Genomic DNA, 23,453 nt, shown 5'->3' on the forward strand with positions numbered 1-23,453 from the left:
AAGGCACAGGCCGGTGACGGGGGAGCGGCCGGCGGGAGCCCAGAACCGCCCAGGGCCGGGCCCAGGCAGCAGCACAGGGCGCGGGCTCCGTCCCAGGCACTGCGGCCAAGAGAGGGCAGAGAGCCGGGAGGCAGCTCAGCGAGGCAGTGCCGGCCTTCAGGCTCACCTCCACAAGGAACGCCAGGGTGGCCAAATCCCGACACGGCGTGTCCTTGCTGAGCAGCCCGAGCAGGTGGAATGCAATCCCGGAACACGCGGCTTCGGATGCGCGGTGCATTTCTCTGACAGGAGGAAACAGGAGCCAAAGCCCTGAGCCAGTGGGGCAAACCTCTCCCAGGACTGCCTCACAGAGCTCTGGCATTTCTCCACCACCCTGCAAGGGGCAGCTGAGCCCTCTGGGAGGTTGCTGCTCTTGGGCACACTCCTCTCCCAGCCTTTTGCAGCCTCCTTGGCCGTCCCTTGGTGACAAGGCCTTCTGGCCCACGGCCACGGGGACTGTGTGGGGCCCCTCGGGCACAGGGCACACATGCCGGGGACAGCTGGGGAGCAGGGGGTCTCACCTGGCCAGCACGCCCACAGCACAGTGGTGGGTGTCAGCACAGAGCAGTGTGTCCCAGCCATGCTTGTCTTCCATGGCCACCACCACATCCTCATAGTGCAGACGGCAGAGCAGGGCCTTGAGGGTCTGCTCTGCAAAGCTGTGCGCAGAGCAAAGCCCAGGTCACGCTGGGAGCACTGGCCCCTGCCCTGGGCACATGGCAGGGACAGGAGGACTGGCATGGAGCACCTGCTGGGGCTGGTGGCAAGACCGTGTTGCTCCTGGCATCCCTTCCAGAAGGTATCGACCTCCTCTGGCATATCCAGAGTGCTGAAGAGCACTTGGAAGAGCAGATGCACAAAGAGGCCGGGGAAACACACGGTGACTACGTGTGGCACACAGGGCAGCTGGAGGATCTTCCACATCACCACGGTTGCCTGCAAAGGACAGAGCAGCCCGAGACAGCGCTCAGTGCCGAGGTGTTCGTGTGGCAGGGCCCGAGCACGGGAGGGAGAGGCCCGGAGAGACGCAGGGGGAGCACCGGGCCTGGTGGCCCTGGAGCTGCCCCGAGGCCAGGTTTCAGCCCAGCGCCTGAGGCAGGGAGACGCCGTGGGGGAGGGAGGATGGAGAGCTGCTGGAAAGGTGGCCTTGGGGCCAGCAAAGGCAGAAACTCACAGCCAGGGCAAGGACAGCCGTGTGGTCCCCATCGGAGGTGCACATGCTGTGCTCTGGCCAGCTCCCCAGCACATCCAGGAGTACGAGCATGGCCGGCTCTGCAGTCCTGAGTGAGCACATGATGCTCTTCCACATGGCCAGAGCAGCTCTGTGGGGTCAGAGCTCTGTCTCAGAGGAGTCTGGGACACAGCAGCGTGGCCTGGGCGGCAGCGGGGAGCTGAGCTGCTCTGCCAGCCCTGCCTCTGCCCACTGCCCCTCACCAGCAGCAGGCAGGCAGCCCAGCCCTGTGGGGACTGGCCCCTGAGGGGCAGGGGGAAAGCATGGCAGCACGCTGCGGGGCTGGCAGGGGCCAGGGCTGGCAAAGGGAGCAGCCAGAGGGCCCTGGAATTCTCTGTTTGTCAGACACCTGGGACAGGCTGCACAGGGGGAAGGGCTGCTGAGCCCTGAGCCCTCTGGGCAGGTGGGCCCCATACCTGTCACACAATGGGGCCACACGCAGGAGAGCCATCACCACGTCAGAGGGCTGTGCCTCTGTCAGATCCAGAAGGGGCCTGTACAGATTGTATTCAGGAAACTCATTGGCCACGAGCCACTGGTGGATGAACCTCACCATGGCAGGCACCTGGAGAAGGCAGGGGAGACTTGGAAAGCTGCCAGAGGAAGGAATGTGCCCAGCTGCCCCAGAGAAGCGCTTCCCTTGCCACCACACTGCCATGGCCTCAAAGGCTCCCAGGGAGCAGCAGGTGTGGCTTGGGAGGCCAAGCAATTGCTGGGAGGAGAAAAGCCAGGCCACAGGCTGCTCACTTGCTCTGGGCTGGAAGGACCCTCCTCCACAAGCATATCCAGCAGGGCAGCGCTGGTCTTGGTTTTGAAGATGGGAGAGTACGCTCTGAGCACGGTGCCCATGGTGCTGCTCTCTTCCTCCCGAATCCTCTTCATGAATTTGCAAACCATCTGCAGCAGAAGGGCAAGAAGCCCGGGATGCTGCATGGAGTGCTCGGAGCACAGTGCTGGGCTGAGCAGTGCCAGCAGGCCCAGCCCAGGTGGGGATGGCTGCAGGTACCTGCGCTGTTCTGCGGAAGCGGCCACGGGTGCGTTCCTGCTCTCGTGTGCGCTGCACGGCTGCACCTGGCAAAGAGCGAGCGCAGCCCGAGCTGAGGGGCTGCGGGAGAGGCCGGAGAACACAGCCCAGCCCTGCGCTGCCCAGGCAGGGACAGCCCCGCGACAGCCCAGGGCACGGAGCACGGCTGTGGGGTGTCTGCCCGGCCCCTATTCCATCCTGTCCATGGGCATGGCCCCAGGGGATGGGATGGGATGGGATGGGATGGGATGGGATGGGATGGGATGGGATGGGATGGGATGGGATGGGATGGGATGGGATGGGATGGGGCCAAGCTGGCTGCAGGCACCAGCCCTGTGGCCCAGCTCTGCCACTCACCCTTCTGCCGTGGCTGGAACTGCTCCAGCTCTTCAGGCTGCTGTGCTGGGGCAGCTCCAGGGCCTTCTTTCTCCTCCTTCCCCCAGGCCAGCTTGGGCACGCTCGCAGGTCTGTGCTCTGCGTCACTGCCTGGATTCATGGCTGCTTGCAGAAGGTGAAAAGGAAAAGGTCAGAGTCAGCAAGTGCTGCAGTCGTGCCTTGAGGGCACCCGCAAGAGTGAAGTCTTGGCAAGGCTACAGGACAGCAAGTCCTGCACTCTGGGCCTGGGGGCTCCAGCCACAAGGACAAGAGACTCCTGTCAAGGATGGTGCAAAGCAAATGCCACGGTCTGCCCTCGAGGGCAGCTGCAGAAGAGATGCCTCGGGAAGGCCAGGGGTCACCAAGTGCTCTGGTCTGGCCATGAGCTCACCTGCAGGAGTAATACCTCGGGAAAGCTCCGGGTCAGCCAGGAACGAGTGGCTGTGCAGGGCTCCTCTCAGCACCGCTCTCTCGCGTCCTCTCTCGTCGTGTGCACCGAGCACTCTGGCGTGGCCTTGTCACTGCCAACACCTCTGCCAGAGCGTGTCACCAAGGGCCCTTGGAATCCCCTGTCCCGTTCCATTCCACGGTGACCATGCTGCACCGTGTCACCAAGGGCCCTTGGATCCCCTGTCCCGTTCCATTCCATGGTGACCATGCTGCACCGTGTCACCAAGGGCCCTTGCACGCACTGCCACCTGCCCTGGGGCCACCCCCAGCCCCCCAGAGTGGCCCAGGGTGGAAGGAATGCCTTGCCCCAGGTGTGTCAGACAGCCCAACAGGATCTTTAGGAAGGGCTCAGCCCATCAGCAAACGCTGCCCTGCTCTGCGGGCTCAGAGCAGCAGGAGCCCCCGCAGCTGCCGACGCAGCCGCGGCGGGAAGGGCACGGGGCCTCCACAGAAGCTGGCACGGCCTCCTCGGGACACGTCCCACATGGTGGCCATCCTGAGCACAGCTGTGGGACACGGACCGGGAACGTGTGGGCCAGGGCAGGAATGCTGCTCTGAGCCGTGGGGCCCGGGCAGCGCTGACAGCAGCAGGTGAGGCACAGTCGTCGCCCAAGCAGAGTTCCCCCTGTCAATCATGGTAACACCTCACCCTTCTTTTCTTTATCAAATTCTGTGTATTGTTCTCTGTCACCCATCTGCAAGGGCCCTTTGCAAACATGGGGACAGAGGACAGCGTGCATCTAATTTACACTGGAGCTGCAGCATTCCCCTCCAGGAACTGTTAGGGGAGAACTCAGGCCACAGGCATAATGCTTCTTGGTTACAAATTGAACTTATCTCTAAGAGCAGAAAGCTATTTAACCCTGAGCCCATTTAACCCTTAGAGAAAAACCCAATTTTAAAAAACAACCTTTAAGCACTTGATCCCTTGAAGAAAAACCGAATTCCCAGAAAACAGTCTGTAAACAGAAAACCTGTTTGTAAACATGAGAAATAATTTGTAAACAAATCAAGTCCTTATATGAACTGTCCATGAGGCAGGTGATAATTTGTAATGCTGTTTGTGGTTTCCAGTGTCCATATTTTAGGCAGCTGTATTGTACTGTTGTAGGATTTATTGTAAAACTTGAGAACAGACAGAGGGGAGGAGGGTGTACCCTCAATCCAACCCCTTTCCCCTTTTTTCTTTGTATAAGAAATAATAATAGGAACAGAACATGGATTTTGAATACTACTAACTTATGCAAACTTTCATACATGTTTACTGATAATATTTTTCTTTACCAGCCAGGTTCAGGGTGAAGAACTTGATTGGGAGATGTTTTGATCAGGGCAAGGAACTTGGTTGGGAGACATTTTCTGTATTTATATTTTATCTAGTGCAAACCATATACTTTTTTCCCTTTGTTAGAAGTTAGAAATTTTGTCATTGACTTTAATAAAAGCTGAATTTTAACTTTTAAAATTATGACAAGTGGCAGAATTCAGTGAAAAAACTTTGCAACTGCAATTTGCTTACGATAAATCCATGTTCTATGTGTACCTCAGTGGATATTCTTTGAATCATACCAGTTTATCTTGAAGCAATGCAAGAATAATTACTAGAATATTAAGAAAAGACATGTTAATACACATACTAGGACTTCTTTAAGACAATGATTTACTAAAATATGAATATAAATCTAATATCGATCTCCAACTGAGACAGACAAAAACTCTCTAAGAGTTTAAAGTTAGAAAGTGTATGTTTATTGAGACAGCCGGGCAGTACGTGGGATAATTCCCTAATACACACTGCAAAAATCACAGGTATCAGAAAGCTTTTTTATTTACAGAAGTCTTGAATACACAAAATATGAATGCATATTCATATCCCTGTCACTTCCTCTGCTCCACTTCATATGCTAATTGGCAAAAAGGCAATTAAGCATGTGTGGTTCTGTTCCCTGAAATGACTCGGGGGTCCATTTTGGGGAAGGTTCTCCAAAATGAAGAAGTAAAATAAGTCTTCCTCGTTCTGACCTTTCTGCCTTTCCCATGCACACATGACAAATGAATCCTTGCCGTTTCCCTGTGCTTAATGGATTCCTAAAGTATGGGAAGTCTGCAACTGTTTTTGTGTCCCTGAAATCTGTTGATCACATCCTGTTTCTCATGATAAGCACAGCTACCCAAACATAAAGCTGGCAAGCAATGAGTTAATAGATCCTGGATATCTTATCTAAGATCCAGCTACTGTTAACTATGAACAAAGCCGATTTATCTACTTCTGCTAAGTCAGCAACATCCAATTTAACTATCATCTTAACTTTCCTAAAATTCTTAATTCTTCAAAATTAATGTCTCACCGGGAATGGGGACAGGGAATGGGAATGGGGACAGGGAATGGGAATGGGGACAGGGACCAGGAATGGGTACAGGGAATGGGAATGGGGACAGGGAATGGGAATGGGAATGGGAATGGAGAAAGGGAATGGGGACAAGGACCAGGAATGGGGACAGGGAATGGGAATGGGGACAGGGCATAGGACTGGGAATGGGGACAGGGAATACGGTGCAGGGATCAAGAATGGGGTCTGGATTGGGATGGGGGCAGGATGGGAACGGGACAGGGGGGACACAGGAACAGGAAGGGGCCAGGGGAGTATGGAAGGGGAGTAAGGAATGGGGCAGCCGCTGCAGGGGGACGAGGCGTTGGGATGGGGCACATGGGGACAGTTCCAGGGCAGGGGGTCCTTGACCAGCTGCCCAGAACCTCCACCAGGGTCTCCCAGGGCAACTGGAGCCGCTCAGCCTGGGGTGCCCAAAGCCCTGAGCAACCCCCAGGTCCCTCCCAGGAACCCTCAAGTCCCTCAAACCCAGCATCCTCCACATCCCCTGCAAGACCCCTCCCATGTCCCCATCCTTGTCTTAGCTCAACATCTTTATTTTTACCTGCTTTTAAGAGTTTTGAAAGGGCAAAGAGAAATGAAAAGAAAATCCAGGCCACAGGGAGCCAGGAGGATGTGGAGCCCCCCAGCCAGGTGTCTTCCCAACATGGATCAGCAGCACCACGGGTTACCGGGGCTCTGCCCACCGGGGCTCACTGGGGATCATCCAGCACGGATCCTCCCGTGGGGGATGGAGCTGGAGCAGTGCACGGAGCTCTTCCCACACTGGGGCACTCGCAGGGCTGCCCTGCGTGGTGCCTCTGCTGGTTTGGGGTCAAGGCTGAGCTGTGTGATGAGCTCTTTCCACACCTGGGACACTCGTAGGGCCTGGGACATCACCAGGAGCGGGGTTGGGATGTGCCCTGGTGCCTGGGACATCACCAGGAGCGGGGCTGGGATGTGCTCTGGTGCCTGGAACATCACCAGGAGCGGGGCTGGGATGTGCCCTGGTGCCTGGGACATCACCAGGAGCGGGGCTGGGATGTGCCCTGGTACCTGGGACATCACCAGGAGCGGGGCTGGCTCTGATGCTCTCCGGTGCCTGGGACATGACACGGGGCGGTGCTGGCTGGGGTTTGTTTGGTGCCTGTGCAATCCCAAGGGCAGTGTCACAACGGGGCAGCTCTCAGTGTCCCCAGCAGGTCACGGTGTCCAGGGCAGCCCGTGCCAGCGGTCACTGCGCACACGGGGCAGGCTGGGCTGGACAGGGGACGGGGCAGAAACGCTGCCCTGGGACTGGGGTCTGCCCCTGCCTCTGGGGCCCAGCCCCTGCTGGGAGCGCCTTGGGCAGGGCACGGGGCTGCTGCTGGGCCAGGGGGACAGGCCGTGCCCCCTGTCCCCTGCTGCTGGGCCAGGGGTGTTATGGACAAATTCAATTGGGGAGGCTAATTATAGATAAATCAATTAACAAGAATTTATTAAGCAAGCGGTATTAAGCAAAAGAACAGCGCTGGGTGGCCAGGAAGCCTCTGCTCTGCCACGGAGCACCTTCCCCCTTTGACCTTTTTGGTTTTATCATCCGTTTCTTTTTCGGTTGACGTATTTTCTCTCTATGCACTCTGTGCCAGTGCAATTGGTTCCTGGGTGTCTTTTTTTCTGCCCTTGGTGGTCATAGGAATGAAGGCTCCTCATCTTCATTGCAGATTGTCCTTGGCCTAAAACTAAACTTATATAATTAGTTACACAGTTTTCTATGCTAGTTGCATTCCCTACTCATTTCAAATTCTTATCTCCTTTAACGCTCGTTTTGATGAACAAAGACCTTTTTATTTATTACAACACCCCCTTTTTCTCTTTACCAATTTGTTCATTAAAACACTTTAATTCTTGGTAGCTTAAGACCAGGGTTTCATCTACTTCTAAGTCCCTGGGCAATGTTTCCTACCTATCTCTAATAAGTGTTAGATGAGCTGCCTCTAGTCTTCCTTTTACAATGTCTATGATTTTATTAAAAATGTAAGGTCTGAAAGTTAAACTTAGTAACAACAATACTATGGGACCTGCAATCCCCCTCATACAGATTTTCTCCTTGAGTGCCATACCCCGGAGTTTTGCACCCCTCAGGATACCATGAGGTCTTTAAAAATTTATCTGGATGGGTGACAGCCAAGGCAGTTGCTATGGTTTCACAGCCCCAATACCCACACAGATATTCCCCAGGATACTGACAATATCTCCTCCCAGGATGGGAACTAGGACACCAATAGGTAGCCTGGAGTTCAGGTTTACTCCATCCCCACATAGAGTTTACCAAGTCTTTGTTAGTAACAAAAACATGGGAGCTACAGTGGTGGCATTATGCTTAACAACTTTCCCTTGGTCTGTTTTGGTCAGAGTCCAATTAAATGGCTGGTGTGCATAGTCCCCTTGACCAGGCCAGGTACAACATATAACTAATAGGCACAGGATTTGCCAGCAAGGGTGGATTCCAAACCGCCCCAGGGTTTGATTATCATTATCTCCCCATTCCCAGTGTTTGTTTTGACATGTTATTGCCTGGCTCACCTTTACCCTTGGGAGATCAGTATCCTTGAGGCAGTTCTTGAAATACTTTGAATTATCCCAGTCTGAGGGCTCTTTCCTCCACCGCTTCTCATCCCTCTGCCTCGCTCGCCGACTTGGTTGCTCTGGGCCGCGAGGCGCACCATCTTCTCAGAGCAAGGATATTCTTCAGGAGGACCCAAACTCTGCTTTTGTTGCCTCTTTTTGAATGATTCCCAGCTTTTATCCTTCACTTGTGGTGAGTCACACTGAATCCCAGGTAAAGTTTTCCAGCAATTCCCTTTGATAATTTGAACAATTAGGGGAATTGATTCAATGCAGTGGAAACAACAATTTTCAGGTCTGGCCCCCTTAGTAAACACCTCCCACCACTCTTGGGATTCCCTTGGTAGGGTCCCATTCTCTTCTCCAATCCTTAGGCCTGACTCTGTCAGTTCTCTTTCTAACTGATAACACCTTTACAAATACCCCTAGGAGGAGTGCCTCTGTAACTATGGACCCACCACCGTTCCTGGCAAATTTTACAAATATAGCATACAAAAGGGTAACAATTACAATCCTTATTTGTACAATATACTCTAAAATCATAGTCCAGTATCTCACTCTACCAGCTGGTTCGTACAATTCTTACTGAGTCCATTCAGTCCATTTAAATGTGACCTTAAGGTCCCGGGCTGGCTGGTTTTTCTCCAAGGCTCTTGGGCAGCAGCAGGAATCGCTCCCTTTATTCGGCTCGCATGGGTCCACTCCTTCTCGGCAGTTCTGACTGCAGTTTCTGTAGTGAGTAAAACAACACAGGGGGCTTCCCATTTTGGGGGTAGTGAGGTTTCTTTCTAGGTTTCTTATTAACACCTTATCACCTGGATTTATATTATGGATTGCTAGGTCTAAATGAGGTTGTTGCACTAGTAACCCAGCTCTTCTAAGCCCTTCCCGAGCCTTCACAACTTGCATGACAGATTGGTTAATTTGTTGATTACTTATTTCAGGGTGATCTGTAGGAGAATCCATGTCATAAGGCATCCCATAAAGCATTTCAAATGGAGAAATTCCAATATCGGTTCTGGGCTGAGTTCTTATATTTAACAAGGCTAAAGGCAAACATTTTTACCCAGGATGATTGTGTTTTATACATCAATTTAGTTAGTTGTTTCTTAATTTTCCCATTTACCCTTTCCACTTTACCTGAGCTTTGTGGATGTCAGGGAGTATGATATTGCCACTTTGTTCCTAGAGCTGTAACTACTTCTTTAATTATTTTGGAGGCAAAGTGTGGCCCTCTGTCTGAGTCTATTACTTCTGCTAGTTCATAGCGGGGGATTATCTCTTCTAATAGTATTTTTACTACTGTTTGTGTAGTTGCCCTGGAGGTAGGGAATGCCTCTACAAAGTGAGTCAAGTGATTTATTATCACCAATAAGTGTTTATACCTTCCTACTTCAGGCAAATCAGTAAAATCTATTTGAATGTGGGAAAATGGTCTATGTGCCAATTCCCGCGCCCCCCATTTCCCACACCACTCACGATTTCTCACACCTGGGTCTATTCCTGGGTCAGGGGTCTCTTCAGCCCCTCTAGAAATCTCAGCCCTCATTCTAGAGAGACTGCAGACTGTAGAGAGAAAGCTTACCAGGTTAAACACCAGGAAGATGGTCTCTTTAACAGTCAGGGGAAACTGAACATTCTCTAATAGGGAGCTAAGAGATTCAGAGGAGAAGAAGGAAAGCAATGGCTGAAAAGCCTCAACCCCTGCTTCCCCTCTAACAAACTGGCTGCACAACCATGACCATGAGCCATGCATTCCTGGAACAGACTTCAGCACCTTCATAGACCCCTGAAAGCCATGACACCCAAGCCCAGCCCAATGGGTATTCTGGTCAGTGCCCTTCTACTACAAAAACTACATATTAGGGACAATACCGGAGCTATTCCTGAATAAGAAAATAAACCTAGGGACCATAGAGGGATTAAGATCTCAAAAAACCCTAGGGACCAGAAACACATACAGGCCTCCACTCTAAAAGACACTATGAATTCAAACAACATAGCCAGTAACTGCTCAATACTAACACAAAGTAATTGGAACCAAAATATGATTAGAACAGGTTGGGGTTTTTTTTTTTCACTCTCTCCAGACACGAAATGGGCAGCAAAATATTTGTCCTAGTTTAGGGCAAATTTGGGAGAAAAACCTCTGGAAGGAGCCCCCAGAAAACAAACCCCCACGGCCCCTCCCCACCCACCTGATTTGGGAAGAATTTTCTCTGAGAGAAGTGGAAAAGAACCTGTTTATTTAACAAACAAAACCCTTCCCAGCACTAAAAAAATGAACAACACCAGATGACAACAAAACTCTTTCACCACTCTGAAGAGATGACAAATCCAGAAAGTCTCTCCTGGGGGTGGTCGCCCGGGTCTGGGCGCTGGGGATTGCTCTGGGCACTGGGGATGGCTGCTGCAGATCACAGAGCGCAGGCTCCCGGTGCTCCTCGGGGTTCCCAGGTCCCAGTCCAGAGCAGGTTGGATGGTATTCAGGAAAGGGAAAGGGAAAAGAAACAGTCCAGGGAAAGAATTGGACTGCTCAGCTAAACTAATTTAAAAAGCAAAGGCAAAAGCAAAAGCAAGCAAAAAAAGCAAAGCAAAGCAAGCAAAAGCCAGCAAGCAAAGCAAAGCAAGCCAGCCAGCACTGGCCTCTTCTAGACAGCAGAGCATGGGGGGAGGTGAGCCAGCTGATAACAAGGCAAAACAAACCTTCACTTTCTGAGTCAGTTCTGAAAGAACAGAACAGAATATCAAACATAAACAGAACCCACGATTGGAGATACAAACACCATAACATCACCCTCGGACATTCCACCCCTTATCTCCATATCTTCAACATCATGTATAAACTTCATCAAGTAAAAACTTTTTTCATTTACTCAAACCTTTGACACTTACACATTTCCTTCTATTTCACTTGCTCAAACCTTTAACACACATTTCCTTCTGTCTCATGTCTGTGTGTTTTTGTGTACAGACACTGGCAGCAACATCGGGCAAACAGTGATATTTGCACATGAGTCTCACCCCACAATCAGATCCCCCTGAGGTACACATCGTGTTGCTCCATCTCTCTGCATTATCCACCATGTACAACCTGGTCCCTGAGCAAAGACAATCCCACAAATGGGTTTGTCTGTACTCGAGACAGAATTGATCCACACTGATTTCCCTAACAAACCTCTGGCATGTGCCACTGGGACTTTATCTCCATCTACTATATTCAAGGGCTCAGACTGGGCAGGACCTGCTCAATTGGTGGAACCTTGGCTGTTAACTAACCACGTGGCCTTTGCTAAATGTTGCTCCCAATTTTTGAAAGATCCCCCACCCAATGCTTTTAAGGTGGTTTTTAACAGTCCATTGTGCCTCTCCACTCTGCCTGCAGCTGGTGCATGGTTGGGGATGTGGTGCACCCACTCAATGCCATGTTCCCTTGCCCAGGTGTTGATAAGGCTGTTCTTGAAATGAGTCCCATGGTCTGACTCAATCCTCTCAGGGGTACCATGCCTCCACAGGACCTGCTTTTCAAGGCCCAGGATGGTGTTACGGGCTGTAGCATGAGACACAGGGTAGGTTTCCAACCATCCAGTGGTGGCTTTTACCATGGTGAGCATGTAGCGCTTGCCTTGGCGTGTCTGGGGCAGTGTGATGTGGTCAATCTGCCAGGCCTCCCCATACTTGTACTTGGACCACCGCCCACCATACCACAGGGGCTTCATCCGCTTGGCCTGTTTGATGGCAGCACAGGTCTCACAGTCATGGATCACCTGAGAAATACTGTCCATGGTTAGATCCACCCCTCGGTCTCGTACCCACTTGTAGGTGGCATCTCTGCCCTGATGGCCTGAGGCATCACTGGCCCATTGTGCTCATAGCAAAAACCACTGGTTGAGGCTCACATTCTGGTTTAGCTGCTGGTTTAGGCTCACTGTCTGGTTTAGCTGATGGCTTAGGCTCACTTGTCTGGTTTAGCTGCTGGCTTCCAGCCGGGGCTGTTGGCTGCAGCCTGAGTGACTGGGATAGCTGCTGATTTATCTCCCTGCCCCCCTTCCTCTGTCTGCTGCCCTACAGTATCTAGCACGGTGTCATAAGCACATGCCAGGGCCCAGCTCACTGCAATGATCTTTTTCTCCTTAGACTTATCATGGCATTTATCTTTCAGGTACTCTGCCACCTCAGCTGGATTCTGAATTTGTTCACATGTTCTTGAGTTCCCTCACATCTCCTGAATTGAGAGGTACCTCCACATAACCTAGTCCCAGAATTTGGGTTGATTGTCCATGCTGACCAACATTGGGGTTAGGGATCATTCCCAAAGCTACCTCTCTTCATGGATATAGGGCTTGCCCTTCCCTTTCTCTTTCCCCCCTTGTTAGACTACGAGTAATGCAGTGATTTTCCTCAGGGACCGGCTCTGGGATTTCTACCTCTTGGTTCTCAAAATCTCCCCCTTGATCTAAATCGGGGTAGACTGCGGGTGGTGCTGGTGGGGGTGGAGGAGGGGGAGGTATGCATGGTAGAGGGGGTGCAGTTGGAACTTCCTCAGGCTTTTTATTTTTCTTTTTCCCTCCCTGGGTGCTTCAGGCAAAAAGTTTTGCTCTTGTTTCCCCCACTATCCAGAGAGCAGCATACTTGCTCTCTTCCATATCAAAAGGTTCTTTGGAGTTTACATAAATGTTTAATGCCTGGCAAATCCAGTCCTTGAAGTTTCCAAACACTGGCCAAAATAAATTATCACTACAGATTTGTTTTCCTCCCCATTCTTTTATACAATAATGTATTATTTTGCCACAGCCTTCCCTTTCCTTGAAGGATATTCATCCCAAGATTTTATCATTAGACCTAACGGACTGTCAGGGGGGATCTGGGGAAGCGTTACCGGGTCCCCGTCCCCATGGAAGCAGAGGGCTTGCTTTTCCTCTGTCCCATCTCCCAGGACACCTTCAGGCACACACACACTCGCGGCCCCTGTTGGTGCCCAGCCCCTCGCGGGCTCTGCAAACTGCACTACTCAGAGCTCTGCCCGTGCCTCGTCCTACAAGGACGTCTCACGCGTTATGTCCTGGGATCCCAGCCCAACCCAGCGGATCCCCACTTTTATACTCACGCTGTCCTGCGTCTTCGCCCGGCTTCGTGCACAAAGATTACGGGGTTACCGGGATCCCTTGTGCTCAATACCGAATTTGGGTTCGTCGGTAAGGGTCTGGGAAGGAAAAGCCTGCACCAGGGCCGCTGCAGAGGCAGCGGGGCGCCTCCCTGATTAGGAATTCCCACCCGGTCGCCCTTATCCGAGTCACGGCACCAAATTTGTTATGGACAAATTCAACTGGAGAGGCTAATTACAGATAAATCAATTAACAAGAATTTATTAAGCAAGCAGTATTAAGCAAAAGAACAATGCTGGGCAGCCAGGGAGCCTCTGCTCTGCCACGGAGCACCTTCCCCCTTTGACCTTTTTGTTTTTATAGTCCCATTTTCTTTTGGGTTGATGTATTTTCTCTCAATGCACTCTGTGCCAGTGCAATTGGTTGCTGGGGGGTCTTTTTTTCCCTTGGGGCCCTTGGGGGTCATAGGAATGAAGGCTCCTCATCTTCCTTGCAGATTGTCCTTGGCCTAAAATTTAACTTGTATATAATTAGTTACACAGTCTTCTATGCTAATTGCATTACCTACTCAGTTCAAATTCTTATCTCCCTTAACACTCGTTTTGATGAACAAAGACCTTTTTATTTATTACACCCACTCTCTCCCAGTGCCCCCCAGCGTGTCCATCTCTCTGCTGCCCTCGAGCTCCTGGCCCAGCCCCGGCCGCCTGCTCCCATCCAGCTGAGGTGGTTCCAGGGCCAGCAGGAGCTCTCTGTGGTGGCCACCGACGTGGTCCCCAACGGGGACTGGACCCACCAGCTCCTGGTGCTGCTGGAAACCCCAACCCGGGCCGGGCTCACCTCCACCTGCCAGGTGGAGCATGTCAGCCTGGAGCACCCCCTGAGTTGGAACTGGGGTACAGGGGAGGAATTGGGGGTGCTGGGAGAGCCACTGGGATGTGCTGGGAGCACCTGGGAGGGAATTGGAGAGAGCCTGGTTTCAACTGGGAGAGGAGGTTGTGGGTTTGGAAGGGCTAAGAAGGGGTTTGAAGGATAATGGGGAGGGTGGGATGGGGTTCTGAGGGTCCTGGTGGGCACTGGGAAGGGACTGGGAGAGGATTTGGGGGTCCTGGGGCAGTGGGGGCGACTGGAAGGAGGCTGTGGGATCTTGAGAGGGACAGGAGGGGCTTTGGTGGGTCCTGGGGAGGTCAGGAAGGGATCAAGAGGGAGGTTTCAGGGGATCCTGAGTGGGCTGGGAGTGATGAGGATGGTGGTTGGAGGGGTTTTGGGTGTCTATGAGAGTTTTTGGGAGATCCTGACCCCTGTGGAAACTCCAGAGATGCTGCTGGATGCTGCCGCAGCAAGATGCTGACAGGAACTGGAGACTCCCGAGTTGGGTTTTGTCTTCCTGGCACTGGGGATCGGGTTCTACCTGCGCAAGAGAGTCTGCGGGGTCCCGTGAGTCATGTCCCCCCTCCTCTGGAATGTTTGTGCTCCCCGGGGCCCCCAGCCCGGTGTCACCCCCTTTTCTCTGCCCACAGAGCTCCTGAGCCGCCGGCGGCCGCAGCCGCTCCCCGAGGCCTGGAGCCCAGTCGGGAACCCACCCTCCATCATGATGCTGATTTTGGGGGGGTCCTGTGTCTCCAGACCTGCTGTCACTCGGCCCCTGCCCCCTGCTCCCAGTGTTCCCAGTAAAGCTTCCCAGTTAAACCCAGCCCAGTTCCTGGGGGCACTGGGGAGGGACTTGGGGGGACCCCACGGCGGGGCCGGCACTGGGCAGGGAGGGCGGGTCCAGGTGGGGAACACTGCCTGCTGCGGGTCTGCCCGGCAACTGGTGAGTCATCAGCCCCGCTCGCTCTCATTGGCTGACTCTTCTCCACCGCGTTCTCTCATTGGCTGAGGAGAGGCCCGGCAGTGCAGAGAAGGAACGGGAGAGATCCCGCCCCGAGCACCGGCACGGGGACAACAGACCCGGCCTGGGCACAGGGAGGGAATTTATTACCAACCAAACCACGGCAGCACCAGGAGAAGGGAAAGAAATCCCTCCAGCACCTTCCCCCAGCCAACGGGGATCACCCACAACAGGGTTATCCACCATGGAGAGACGGGGACATCCGAGTTTAGAACAAAGCCAATTTTATTAAGTGTACCAGGTGTTTATACAGGGATTGACTTGTATGGTGCTTATAGAGGGCTCTGTTTTTGGTAACAATTTCCCATTGGATACACATTCTTGGTGACATCCAGTAACCTGGGAACATTTATCTTATCACAAAGTCTCACAGCATTTTTTCTGGTCACTTCTTGCCCAGGGAGACTTCAAGTGTGTCTGTGTCTAATACAGTTTCTGCTCAGTCAGACCTCAGATATTGGGCCCCTTTATCAGCTCCACTGCTTTACTCTCTGTTTTATTCCCCATACAGGGGCACCAGGGCTCTGCCCAACGGGGGTCACTGGGGATCATCCAGGCCGGATCCTCCCATGGGGGATGGAGATGCAGCAGCACACCAAGCTCTTCCCTCACTCTCTTCCCTCACTCCAAGCTCTTCCCTCACTCGGGGCACTCACGGGGCTTCCCTTAGTGGTGCCTCCGTTGGTGCTGGGTCAAGTGAGAGCTCTGTGAGAAGCCCTTCCCACACTTCCCACACTCGTAGGGCCTCTCCCCGGTGTGGATGCGCCGGTGCACGGTGAGGTGGGAGTTTTGCTTGAAGCCCTTCCCGCAGTCGGGGCAGCGGTAGGGCCTCTCCTCTGTGTGAATCCGCTCATGTCTGAGGAAATCGGAGCTGGTCTGAAACCCTTCCCACACTGGGGACACTCGTAGGGCCTCTCCCCAGTGTGGATGCACTGGTGTGTTCTCAGGGCAGAGCTCCGCCCAAAGCTCTTCCCACATTCCAAGCACTCATAGGGCCGCTCCCCAGTGTGGACCACCTGGTGATTGATCAGGCCAGACCTGTCTATGAAGCCCTTCCCACACTTCCCACACTCGTAGGGCCTCTCCCCGGTGTGGATGCGCCGGTGCACGGTGAGGCTGGAGTTGTGCTTGAAGCCCTTCCTGCAGTCGGGGCAGCGGTAGGGCCTCTCCTCTGTGTGACTCCGCTCATGTCTGAGGAGATGGGAGCTGGTCTGAAACCTCTTCCCACACTCCCCACACTCGTAGAGCCTCTCCCCAGTGTGGATCCTCTGGTGCTCGATCAGGTTGGATCTCCAGCTGAAACCCTTCCCACATTCCAAGCACTTGTGGGGCTTCTCCCTGCCATGAGGCTTCTCCACCAGCTCCGAGCTCCACCTGGATCTCCGCCCGCCTTCCTGGCTCAGGGGGGCTCTTTCCTCCCCGCAGCTCCCTGGGCTGGGTTTGCAGCTCCTCCTCCTGCAGCATCTCCGGGGCTTTTCCTCCTCCTCCATCCAGCCACGCCCTGGCAATGATAAATCCTGGTTTGAGGGAAAAACAAGAGGGGAGCACCTTGGACTGGAGGTTCCTCCTTGCCCAAGTTCATCTCAGGAAGTCATTGGGAATCTTGTGTCTGTAAGAACATCCAAAACACCAAGTTTCAGCCCAAAAATCCCACAAACTTCAAGACACAGATGAAGCTCAGAAACACCAAGATTCACCCTGTGAAAATCATGGATCCATCTCCATAGTCACCTGCTGCATGTGGGGGGAGCAATGCTACTGGGGCTGGGGGGACACTGCAAGTAGAAGGAGTGGTGGAACCTTCTGCTGCTTCCTCTTTCTGCTCCTCCTCCTCTTGTGTCTCTACTCTTCCTCACACTCCTCTTTCTCCTGCTATTCCTCCTTCTCCTGCACAATCCCACCTTCTCCTGCCATGTCCATCGTTTGACCATTCTGTTCCTCAAGCCTACTTCTCCTTCCCCTCTCCTCCTGCCCCCAGGCCCAGCACCCACTGCCGGCTCCCTCTTCCCCCCACACCCACAGCATCCCAGCGCAGGGGCAGGGATGGAGCTGGGGCAGGTCGGGCTGGGGCAGCGCTGGGCTCTCGGCCGCTCCCGCCCGCACTCGGTCCCCACTGCAGCCGCTCCCGCCAGGACAGCGCGGGGGGGCCCGGCCTTGGCGCTGCCCCACTCCCACCTCCCCAAATTCCCCTCGCGGGGCCATGGGGCCGAGGGGGGGCGCAGGTGGGTCCAGGTGGGGAACGCGGGGAGCTGCGAGTCTGCCTGGCAACTGGTGAGTCATCAGCGCCGCGGGCTCTGATTGGCTGAGCTCTGCCCGAGCCCTGGGGCTGCAGCACAGAGGGGACACCCTGCTCCAGGGGGGATGTCCCACAAACGGGGGACCCCATGGAAGGAACAACAGGAAAGTGTCTTTACAAACAGATGCTCTGAAGCTGCTCGGAGATAGTACCAGGGACCTGTTCATAAGGAAGAGACAGGAGAAGCCATCGGTTTCAGGAAATAAGTGATGACACAGACTGCTGCTCAGACAAGGTCCTACTCTATTCATGAACTTCCAGAAACATAAAAAAGCCTTAACAGAGCCATGAATATCGTTTGCCATATAGAAGTGGGGTGTATATGAAGGGGGAATATAGAAGGTGGATTGGGAAGTCTGTACCTCTCAAGTGCTTCAGCCAATGAGGAAAGCAGAGGGAGATGTGGCCAGGAGAATTAGGATGTAAAGGAGGCTGTGTGCTCCAACAATTGGAGATAACCCATCGGGAATGTCCAAAGGCCTTTCCCATTTTTTGGAATTAAATTACTTCTACAGGACTCCTCTGTCTGCTTTGTGGACAGAATTCTCTGCTGATGTCAATTTTCCCGCACACCCTGGGGCTCATCCCAAATTCCTTCCACCCTCCGGGGCGGCGGGCAGGGAGTGCAGCTGAAGGTGCCTCACCCACTTTGGGTGATCGGCTCCCTTGGCTGGCGGCGGCACCGGGGATTGATTGGGGACCCGGGAGTGACCAGGAGACAGACGAGTGACACATCAGGGGGGTCTGTGAAGAGTCAGCAGGGAGAGAGCACTGAAAATCTCATCAGTGAGTGCCCTGGGATCCTCGGGGAGTGAACATGGCAGGGCACCCATGGAGGGGAGAAAAGGGAAAGCCAGGAAGGGGGTCTGGCCAAAGGGATGATGATCCCAAAATGTCTCTGAAGGGTCCCTTGGGAGAATACTGAGGAAGTGGAGAAGGGATTTGGACAACAGGGGATGGATGGTGTTGGTGTGCTGGGAAGGGATCAGGTGAAGGGGAGTGTGCAAAAATATGGTTCAGGCAAGAAGCAACAGGAGGAATCTATGTGGTAAGAAAAAGGATGATGGCAAAGAGGAGGAAGAGAAAAATACTCTGGATTGGGATGTTTTTGCACAGAGTCTTAACCTCACAATTTGCCAGCTAATATTTTGAAGTCCCAGTTGCCCAGACAGGAAAAGCAGGAGGTCAGGATGCCAGGGGTTTCTCTGCGGTGGCAGCGGCAGCACCGGGCGCAGAGGTGCGGCACCGGGAGCACGGGCTGGGGCCTGTGGGGAGCTGCGGGGCCGGGCCGGGGCTGTGGGGCAGCCGGGGCTCAGCGCCGGGCGCTGCCTGACCCCACCAGCCCCGGGCAGGGCCGGCAGTGGCCCCCGGCCCCCAGGAGGCTGCGGGACGCCCCGGCCGCTGCCCGGCCCCGGGGAGCTGCCGGCCCTGCCCGCCGGGGGGGCCGCCTTTGGACACTGCGGCAGGACAGGCACCGGCTCTGCCACACGGGCTGGGCAGGGACCCTGAGCACAACGGGGAAAACAAAGGAACAGCTGGGAAATGCAGAGTGCACATGGAAGGATCAGGATTTGCTGTTCAGGATTTGCTTTGGGTCCCTGCAGAAAGGAAAGGTTTTGCAGAAAGCTCAGCAGCTCTCAGAGGATGAGCACCCGCAGGCAGTGACCGGGGCTGCAGGAGTGGCACAAGAAGGCCCTGCAGCACTTGGGCACAAAGGCACAGCAGCTGAAGGCAAGAAGGGATGAGCAAAAGGCCAAGCTGAAGGCAAAGGCCATGGCAGAGTTCCCACAGCCCCTGAGGGATCAACCCCAGGGCCCAAGGGGGCCCCAGCACCCAGGGCATGACGGGGTCGGCCACAAGCACCTGGCAGAGGCATTGCCCTCCTGGCCAGGGCAGAGCCCACCCAAACAGCCCCTGGGAAGGAGTCAGGGCTCCAGCTGCAGCCCACAAGGACACTGCAAGCACAGACAGCAGCACCCTCAGCAGGAGCAAGTCCACCCCTGCATGGACATGGATTGGCAGGGCTCTCTGAGCTCCCATCCCACCGGGGACCCACCACACTGGAGCCCTGGAGAACATTCAGGCTGGGTCTGCATCCAGAGGAGGCCTCTCCTGATGGACACAGGGGCCTCTCCATCCACTCTGAATCTTACACCTAAGGGGGGAAAATTCTAAAGGAGTGTTTTCATTATTAAGGGAATAAATGGGAAAGCTGAGCTGGTATCATTTGTTCAATCACTATTAGGAGCTGTGGAGGATAGGTTTGAAATAAACTCTTTTCTTTTTCTTCCTACTCTGATTGTAATTAACTAGGAAGGAATCTGATGGTGGCATTGTAATATTGTAAAAGGTGATACAGAGGCTATTGCTGCTGTACCTTTGTGTCATATGTCTGGCAAGGCCTGTGCTGAAGGGAACTCAGAGGTGTGGGCAGCCCCATGGAAAGAGGGAAAATTTGATATGGAGCCTCTCCAAATTACTTGGAAGCAACCAGGACAAGTGGTGTCTAAAAGCAACACCCTGTTCCAGGGGAGGGAAGGAAGGGCTCACAGCCTGGTATGGAGTCCCTGCTAAAGGCAGGGCTCTTGGAGCCAGGGATGTCTCCCTACAGCACTCCTATCCTGCCAGTCAGGGAATCAGATGGCTCCAATGAGGAGGACAAGAACAAGTGGTAGACAAACAAAGCCTCTGTGAAATGGCTGAATTTTCTGGCTAAGAAAAATCTTTTGACTACTTGGTAAAAAAAAAGGCAAATGGTGGAGAAAAAGGTTAAAAATTTGGGATATATTTTGACGGAAGGTTTGTGCTTGAATGACCCAGAGTGGGTGTGGGCAATCTTAGAAGTAACACTACCCACGAACAAAAAGGAGCTGTGACAATGCTGAGGATTAGAAAGGAATTACACAACCTGGATTGAGGATTCTCTGTTCCAGCCAGAACACTGTAGGACTTTTTAACCCCAGACAGCCTCCATGCTGTGGTATGGACAGGAGAAAGAGAGCAGAACTTGAGAAAATGAACAACCAAAAATATTGATGCCTCAGCTGTGGCTCTTCCAGACTCAGAAAAGTGTTGGGAAGGATGGATAAATATAATTATTCATAATACAGCCATGCTGAAAACAATCCTCCCTACTGGCTGGACAATACCGTTACCTACAGATAAGTCCAAAAGTCAAATAGAACTGTTCCATCTCACCCCCCAAAATGTATGGTTCACCTGTAACCCTCCCCTAAAACATCAAGTGCCTGTAACACCATTGGCCCAAGTCTTGTTCCAGCCCACCTTGAAGCCCCTGATAAGGGGTCTCCGAGGGGCCAGACGCTCTCTTGTATCTTCCCCCCTCTGAGGACCTCCACCCTGTCCTAGAGCATCCTCTTGTCTCTCCCCTCCCCCATCCCCTCAAGCTTGCCAGGTGCTGCATCTGGCAGCTCCAAGCAAGACCTTTCTCCATCCCTAATAAACCTTATATCCCAAGAGCAACTTCAGAGATCTCTCATCTCCATTCCCCTAAACCGTCCTGGAGCACAGTGCTCCCTACAGAAAAGAAATTGGAATTCTAGGTGAATGTTAAACAGGGCCATGCCAAAGGAATCCTTGGGCCAAAATGTTTCACCCAATGGCCGGAGTGGCCTCATTGTCTGCAGAATTATGCAGCCACAGATTCAACAGAACCGAGGCCCAAAATTGATGACAACAGGATCTCCAACTGTTCCAGTCTGCCATCAAGTTCAAGCTTTGATCACCAAAAGAGCCTCGCAATGGATGAGCAATGCTCGGTTACTACGGTGTGAAACTTGTTCAGTGGCACAGGAGGATTCAGAAGTGAGGACATGTGAGAACCCCGGCCTTGCTCTGGGGTCTCATATGGTGGTGAAATTCCTCCTCCAACCCGTGCTTCCAAAGACAAACTCCGCAGGCTTTAGCTGTTCGGTCTCAAGGCAGTTTATTGCTAGTTATCTAACAGATTATGTTCTTGGACTGTGGCTATTTGATCAGCGGCCTGGGCAGAGGCACACACACACCCTGACATCCTCTCTCTCTGCTGTCTTCTTCGTCTCTCTCCCCGCCCAGGGCTGCTGCTATCTTTTATAAGATATATTATGTATAACATGTTTACAATTATTCCCCAATACCTACTACCTACGTTGCCAAGTGTTTTTCTACTCTAAACCAATCTGTGAGTGCCAACATCACCAAGAACATGGAGGTAAGGAAAAAGAAGGAGGAAGAACAGGATCAGCCCACTTTCCTCCATCTTAAAACTTCTGACCCCCATGTACAAAGTGAAAACCCCCCTGTACATGTGTTAAAACCCCCCTGTACAATACTAAAAAAATTTCCCCTATACTTTGTAACTACTTTTACTACACTATCTAACCTTTTGTGACTGCTTGTTCCACCTCCAAAGTTGGTCATTCATTCCATGGCTCAAACTCAAAATCACAGCTGTTTTTCAGCTGTCTGCCAGGGTCTACAATGCTTCTGACCAAGGCCTGGAACCTCTAAAAATGTCTGAGAGACATTATGAGTTCCCACAAGGACAGGGGAACCCAGCCTCCTGTTTGAACAGCCCACAGAGGGGCTGGGAAGAAACCCAGCACTGCATTCAAGTGACACAGCTCCAGACCCAGCCTGGGGGAGATTCAGGAGACATTGCCTGGCCTCAGGCAGAAAATGTCTTTGTGGATGGCTCTTCAAGGGCAGCAGAAGGGAAAAGAGTTCCAAGACAAGCTGTTATTGAGGAAAGGGAATCAGACAAAGCACAGGTTACCCCCCATGGTCAGCTCAACCGGCACAGCTGTGTGTGCTTGTAAGAGCCTGGCACTGAAATGCCCTGAGCAGGAAGGCTTCAATATCTTCTGGTGACACCATCTCACCTAACAGGGGGGCAAAAGCAATTCTGATTGCTCAGCAACCACTGGATCACTTAATAAGGCATCTCTAAAAGAAGTAATTTCTATAAAAGGGATTGCGGAAACAACAGATTCAAAGAGCAGAACTCATTTTACAGGAAAGATCCTCCAGGGGCTTATGGCAGCTTTAGGAATACAATGGGACCTCTTGACCCAGAGCTCAGGCTGGGTACAAAGAATGAATGGGGAAAGAAAGAAACACCTTTGGAAGCTGGGGATAGAAACCAAGATGCCATGGGTATGGCTTTTGCCATTGGCTTGGGCAAGAAGAAGAGCCAGACCCAGGGCAGATATTCAATTATTTCCCCTTGGAATTGACCTTGTGAATTCCTTACCCTGGGAATTCTCCACCCAGTGCAGGGTGCAGATAAGGGATGCACATTTAAAGCAGTCTGTGGCCAGAATCCTGTCTCTGGTGCAATCTCTCCCCCAGGAAGCTGGGCTGGCACAGAGCCTGCCTTGGCACTTTGCTGTTGCCAACATCCAAGCAGGACATGGGCTCTGCCTAAGGAGTGCAAAGCAGCACCACTGGTGGCCAAGTGGCGTGGCCCATGCCAAGGGGCCCCGAGGCCAGAAACAGCCGCCAGCACAGCTGAACACGGGGGGACCCCTCAGCCTGGGCTCCAGGTCTCTGCAGCCCCGGAGATTTGCACTTCCCGCCTGCAGCAGGAGGATGGGAGGCCCCCCTGAGCCTGCACTGAAGGCAGCGCAGCAGCAGCCAGGGCTCCACAGCGGGGCAAGGCCCTGGGCCTGCCCACACCTCCTCTGCTGAAATCCTCGGCCTGGCCACCCTCCCTGGGCAGCTCCAGCCACCGGGGCCAGCCCTTGCTGCCACTGCTGCAGCTTCAGTGCTCGCTGGGCCTGCACTGCCACAGCTGCTGGGGACACACCGGGACAATTCCACTTACACTCACACTGCATTAGCTGGGTTGGTGGAAAATGTAGCAAGTTTCATTAAAAAAAAAAATTATTTCTCTACTCAGGCTTGGTTTGCCTTTGCCTTGCAGAAAGAAATTTTAAAGGTTTTGTTAAGGGCTGTTACACCACTCAATGGAGATGAGTTTAACATCTCAACACACTGGGAATACCCCAAAAGATACCCACAAAACATCAGTGCCCAGCAGCAAACAGCAACCAACACCTACCCCAG

General features: G+C 53.1%; 1 protein-coding gene across 1 annotated transcript in view; it reads right to left on the reverse strand.

Moving 5' to 3' along the window:
• LOC144247624 (uncharacterized) overlaps window positions 1-23,453 on the reverse strand; it is a 1,666,419-nt gene that overhangs the window by 242,689 nt on the left and 1,400,277 nt on the right. The window contains exons 17-18 of the mRNA XM_077788932.1: window positions 21,769-21,777; window positions 16,052-16,429 (exon numbers count right to left, since the gene is read on the reverse strand). Of these exons, the coding sequence (XP_077645058.1) occupies window positions 16,052-16,429; window positions 21,769-21,777 (387 nt within the window). The remainder of the gene's footprint in view (window positions 1-16,051; window positions 16,430-21,768; window positions 21,778-23,453) is intronic.

Source organism: Lonchura striata, chromosome 29 (assembly GCF_046129695.1).
Source record: "Lonchura striata isolate bLonStr1 chromosome 29, bLonStr1.mat, whole genome shotgun sequence".
Lineage (NCBI taxonomy): Eukaryota > Metazoa > Chordata > Aves > Passeriformes > Estrildidae > Lonchura > Lonchura striata.